Source organism: Phacochoerus africanus, chromosome X (assembly GCF_016906955.1).
Source record: "Phacochoerus africanus isolate WHEZ1 chromosome X, ROS_Pafr_v1, whole genome shotgun sequence".
Classification (NCBI taxonomy): Eukaryota; Metazoa; Chordata; class Mammalia; order Artiodactyla; family Suidae; genus Phacochoerus; species Phacochoerus africanus.
Genome location: NC_062560.1, coordinates 88,238,274 through 88,244,273, shown reverse-complemented (window position 1 = coordinate 88,244,273; position 6,000 = coordinate 88,238,274). Strand labels below are relative to the sequence as shown.

Genomic DNA, 6,000 nt, shown 5'->3' with positions numbered 1-6,000 from the left:
CCACTCCATGGGTCTGGAGAATAGGAGCCAGAGGATCTACATTCTCAAAAAGCCCCCCACCAAGGTATTTTTATGCAGATGGTGGCTTCACACTCCTTGGAAAATAGGACACGCATTCTTTTTAAAAAAAATTTTATTTTTTGAGGGCCCCCAGTTGCAGCACATGGAAGTTCCCAGGCTAGGGGTAGAATCAGAGCTACAGCTGCTGGCCTATGCCACAGCTGCAGCAACACAGGCTCTGAGCCACATCTTCTACCTACACCACAGTTCATGGAAATGCAGGATCCTTAACCCACTGAGTGAGGCCAGGGATTGAACCTGCATCCTCATGGATCCTCATCAGGTTTGTAACTGCTGAGCCACAATGGGAACTCCAGGACATGCATTCTTAAAATGATACCAGATACTGAATTATGAATACCATACTTCCTGATTGGCAGAAAACAGATAGTCAAAGACAACTGAGATTTTTCAGTCCAGGGAACTAGAAGAGGAAAGGTAACATTAGGAAAAAAAAAAAAAGACTCGTGTGGAAGAGGAAGACTGCTTTTTAAACTGCTTTATTAATTTCACATTATGAAAAGAATATTTCTTCTTATAATTGGATGAAACTGCCCTGCTGAGAGAAAATTTTGCTCCAAGACACAACAATATTCGATTAGAAACTAGTAAGTGGAAACACTAAAAAGTTTACAGAAAAAGTAAATCACAAAACTACAAGCATGTAGAGCAGAGGCTACACATTATTAACCTCAGGGAAAACCTTACGATTCAAGGTATAAGGCAAAAGTCATAATGATTGTCAGGTTCAGGAGTTTGGTAGCGCACATGATGCCTCATTTGCTGCTCCCTAGTCCTTCTCCTTACTTCCATCATCTGCCCTACGTACTTTTCTACATCATCTCCCACTTCATTGCGATCAACATGCTTGTTGGTTATGGCCCATCGAAAATTAGGGACAAGTCGCCTAACCCGCCCCAGCCTGCCATTTCCTCCAGGCTTCTGGGCTCCGCCCTTTCCCAAATCGCGCGACTCCTCTCCATTCTGCAAAGGTGCCTGGTCCCCTCCTTCGTTTTCCTGTTGGGCATTTTCCATGCTGAGATTTTTTACTGCTTGCTGCTCCTCTTTGGACGCCATTGCTCCTAGGACACAAAAGGCGAGAGAAGGGACTATTTTCTTGGTGGACCGATCAGCACCGAGGACAGAGGCCCTACTACGCACCTCTCGAGATTCCCCTCCCCACAAGTCAAAGGCTTTTCAAATTTTCCTTCTCCCACCTGAGAGGCTCCCTAGGCCCTCTAGGGGGCCCCCAGTCCGGGCTCCCCCCCTCCCTCCCCCCAACCCACCATTTTCCCTGCCCATCCATGCCCAGGCCTCTGCAGGCACCAAAATGGAGGACGAGCTGGGGGGGGGGGGCTCGTTTGGGGTCTCAGGGCTTTCCAACCCTCCCCCCGACCCTCACTGTCCCCCACACCGACCTGGGCCTATCCTTGCAGTCTCCTGCTCCTCCCGATTGTCACCACGAGTGCACCGCCGCGACACCTAAACCCGCAGACCTGCAGAGGCCGGGGTGGGGGCAGAGGGGCTGCTGCAGCCGGGAGTCGGCCCCGCCCCCCCCCCGCTTTCCCCGCCCCCACCCCCGCACAGACCACCATTTTCCACACCAAGAAGAACGGGAGCGGGGCGGGGATGTCGGAAAAACTTGCGGGGGTGCGAGAAGCAGGTGTCTGGTCTGCGAGGAGTAGTCGCCTCGCGGTCATTAGGCCCGCCGCAGGGAAGGCCGACCTTTCTAGGGGCCAAATGTCCGGCTGCGAGGGACGTGGGGTTTGCGGTCTCCGCTTTGGGGCAGCTGGACCCCCGGGGAGGGGTCTGCAGGCCTCGTCCGCTAGCCCACGCCACCTCTGGGGAGCTCTCTCCGAGTCCCTTACCTGCTTTCCCTGCACTGCCAACGCTTGGGAGCCGCCCCCAGCCCGCACTCCCTCAGGCCAGACGGGAGCAGGGACCGAGAATGGAGTGAGCGACAGCCGCGTCTGACGCTGAGGAGAGGCGCGCGCAAGTGGGAACCGGCCGGTCACGTGGTGCCTTCATCACGGTGGGCGGCCACGCCCCCAACACGCCCCCCGCCCGGGTCACAGCGCGGACCTGGGCCCTGGCGCAGTCCGTTCTTTGTGTGTTTCTGGGCCTATCTCTGCCTGCTACCGAAGGGCAGTATCTTTACAGGGGGCCTTTGGCCATTCCTATTTCTTTTCTGGGTACTTGCCTTTCCCCTCCTCTGCTTCCAGGATGCATCCCTCCACCTGCCAGAATTCAGGCGCAACGTTCCAAGGGGTGCAAAACCCCTCGGTACTGAATGCAATATTCTAAAAAAAACCCCAAATTAATGCAAGAATACCTATGATCGGCAAGGTGCCCCACCCACCCCACTCCCAAACTGTTGTCCTCCTTGCTACCAGTGCTCATCTGCTTTCTCGTTTTTTTCCGTACAGAAATGTATGGGTGGGGGCAGGAAATGTGTCAAGATGGAATTGTTTCTACTTCTCAACACCTTTCTGTTTTGTTCCTTTTTTAGTTAAAAATTCCTTCTCTTTATGGTTTTAACTTTTATTATGGAAAATTTCAAACATATGCAAAAACGGAACAGTGTAATGAAAGGCAGTGTATTCCTCTCGCAGTATAAGAGAGAACAGCTCCTGGCCAATCTTACTTCATCTATTTCCTTACCCACTTCCTGCCTTTAGAGATTATTTTTTAAATAAACCCCAGGCATAATCACTTTGCGCATAAGTATTTCAAAGGCACATCTACAAGGACTCTCATTTTTAATGTATAACCACAATACCATTATCACATCTAACAATTAATCATTACCTAATATCATTTTATGTCCAAATTCCCAATTCTGTTACAGCTTTTTAAACAGTTTGGACCAGGATCCAAATAAAACGTGATACCTAATGCTGCCTTTGGCTTTGACAATTTGTCAACTATAATTTGTCCTGGTGAGTATGTCCTGCTTGAAGTTTGTTCAGCTTCTTGGATGTGTGTATTTGTGAGTTTTCTTAAATTAAAAAATTTTTACCCATCCATTTTCCCAATAGGGTTACTTATTTCTCTCTTTTCACTTTTTATTTCTGCTCCTCCGGTTGGATAATTTCAATAAAGTTCCCTGATTCTTTCTTCTGCGTGTTTACATCTGATGTTGAAACTGTCTACAGATTTTTTCATTCAGCTACTGTACTTTTCAGCTCCAGAATTTTTACTGGATCTTTTTTTTTTTTTATAATTTCTTCTTGTTTATTGATAGCAAAACATCACTCTCTTGCTTTATTTTTAGTTCTTCTTTCTTTAGCTCTTTGAGCATATTAAAGGCAGTTGATTAAAAGTTTTTGCCTAATAAATCCAGTCTCTGGGCTTCCTCAGGGACAGTCTCTATTAATTTCTTTTTCCTGTGAACAAGCCATACTTTATTTGTATGGGTCTTTAATTTTTTGTCGTTGAAAGTGGACATTTTGAATATTATGTGGCACCTCTGGGAATCATATTCTTCCCTCTCCCCAGGATTTGTTGTTGCTGGCTGTTGTGGCTTGTGGTTTGATTGTTTGTCTAGTGGTTTTTCTAAACTATTTTTGTAAAGTCCGTATTCTTTATCATGTGTGTCCACTGAAATCTGTGTTGCCTAAGCTTAGTGGTCAGCTGGTGTTTTGATGGTTTCTTCCTTTATTTTTTTTGGCCATGTCCACAGCATATGGAAGTTCCCTGGGCCAGTAATCAAACCTGTGACACAGCAGTGACTTAAACTGCTGCAATCCCATCCTGGGCTATGTGAGGCCTTCTTAATCCCCCTGTATATTAGGGAACTTTTAAAAGCCCATATTCCCGCATGTATCTCCTTTCACAGCCTCTTCTTCTCAGGCTTTTCATTATGTTTATTGTTTATTCTGAATGTTGTCCTTTGCCCCAAGCTGCTGTGGCTAATATCTGGGCCTTTAAATGCTTTTGGCAAAAACCACTCCACTCCTTGGGAAGGCTCTGAATCAGGCAAAACAAAGAGAAACTTTTGTATCAATGCTTGAGGACGATCTGCCAGATGGGTGGGGACCTGTAGCCCGGATTCCTTGGGAATAAAGTCCAAAATACGGGAGTTCCCGTCGTGGCGCAGTGGTTAACGAACCTGACTAGGAACCATAAGGTTGAGGGTTCAATTCCTGGCCTTGATCAGTGGGTTAAGGATCCGACGTTGCTGTGAGCTGTGGTGTAGGTTGCAGACGCGGCTCGGATCCAGCCGCGTAGGCTCTGGCGTAGGCTGGTGGCTACAGCTCTGATTCGACCCCTAGCCTGGGAACCTCCATATGCCGCGGCAGCGGCCCAAAGAAAATGGCAAAAAGCCAAAAAAAAAAATAAATAAATACAGTCCATAATACTCCTAATGATACTAGCAACCTTTACCAGCTGATCTGGGGTGTTGGGGATGGTGGGTTGGCAATTTAAAATACCACAGCACTCTCTTACTGCAATGCAGGAGGTTCTCTCAACAGGTTTTCCCCCAGTTGTTGTAGGTGTGTGTGTGTTTTTTTTTTTTTAAATTAGATTCCAGAGTTCTACACAAGTTTATTCTGACAGTTTTTGGCATGGAGGCTTTGGATTCCTTACTCTGTCATCTTTGGAGTTGTATTCTCTCTATATGTTTTAAAATTCTCTACGATGTAATGTCATCATAAAATTATTTTTCAAAAGTATCCTAAGAGAGCAGTACAATGTTATGCTTGCTTTCTTACAGGAATTTTAAAGTACTTGGTGAGTTGTAATGTTTGCTATTCTGTCACAAATAATATTTGATATATTTGACTTGATTAACAAAATGCTTTCTGGAATATAGCTGCGGGGATTTCATATTTCTAAATATGTTTAAGAGCTATGTACAAGGTTAAAAATGATAGATGAATATCGAAAGGTAAGTTTTATTACCATTGTGAGTAGTAAGTATTTAGGTACTGATTGGGAGCTTCTCAATTACAATCATTTCTATTCAAAAGAAATTTTCTTAAGTATAAAAGGTTACTGGCCAACTTTTTTTCCCTTTTACTCCATGCTCTACCATGTCTGTTGAAAGGAACATTCCTTCTCTCATGTCTCTCAAAAATAATCAGGAGAAAAATGAGGGGAAAAATAACTACACATGACAAAAGATCCAAAATGATCATAAGACATCATTATGGAATAGAATTAGTCATGGCAAAATTTTAAAAAACCCATTTGTGTTTCAGTAACCTCTCCCAATCACATGCAAACCAGCACATTTTACAAATACCCTTGCTCTGAGAGCCAGATTCTGGAGTTATCCATAAATTACCAACCCCCAAATGAAAGGATTTGCATATTAAAACTCAGAGCTCTACTACTTGAATGTACCACATAGACTTTAGGAATGAAGATTCATGTTATTAATGGCCAGATGACTTTGCATAAGCTTCAATCTCATTTTTCAGCCATTATTGCAGAAGAGAGACCGAAATGCAACTTTCTGATTCAGAATTTGGTATGTTTTTCATTATGCAAGGATGCTTTTCAGTTCACTTCTCCATATCAAGAATGCCTGGGATGAAGTTATAATATATCCTTCAACACTCTTCCCTCTTCCCTAATAGGGAAGGCATGGCCAGGAAAACTAAGAACCCAAACTAAAGTCCACAACTCTGCCACTATCTTGTGTACCTACACAAGTCATTTAACTTCTCTCCAGTACAGTTTATTAGATGAAAACAAAATTGACTAAATTTAAGAGTTTTGGAAAGGATTGTATGAGATGATATGCATAAAGATACTTGCAAATTATAAGCACTGTTCAAGTATGTTACTATCATCTTTCTGAAAAAAAAATTACAGACAATAAGGTGGGTCTGTCAACTAGGAGCCATAAGAGTTGATTTCTTGGACAAGAATGACAAGATGGGATATAATAATGGATTCCATGAACTGAGAAGCATGGAAGTATTTACTAGT

At 44.3% G+C, this 6,000-nt stretch overlaps 1 protein-coding gene across 3 annotated transcripts in view; it reads right to left on the bottom strand.

Annotated features, from left to right (window-relative positions):
• Positions 1-544: 544 nt before the first annotated feature.
• BEX4 (brain expressed X-linked 4) overlaps positions 545-6,000 on the bottom strand; it is an 80,767-nt gene continuing 75,311 nt past the window's right edge. Inside the window, exons 1-3 of one of the 3 annotated variants that reach the window (XM_047764592.1) lie at positions 1,929-2,074; positions 1,479-1,588; positions 545-1,142 (exon numbers count right to left, since the gene is read on the bottom strand). In XM_047764592.1, coding sequence (XP_047620548.1) covers positions 772-1,137 — 366 coding nt within the window. In that variant the 5' untranslated portion in view covers positions 1,138-1,142; positions 1,479-1,588; positions 1,929-2,074 and the 3' untranslated portion in view covers positions 545-771. Of the gene's footprint in view, positions 1,143-1,478; positions 1,589-1,928; positions 2,075-6,000 lie in introns of those variants that run through there. The other 2 variants (XM_047764591.1, XM_047764593.1) reach the window with 2 other exon arrangements.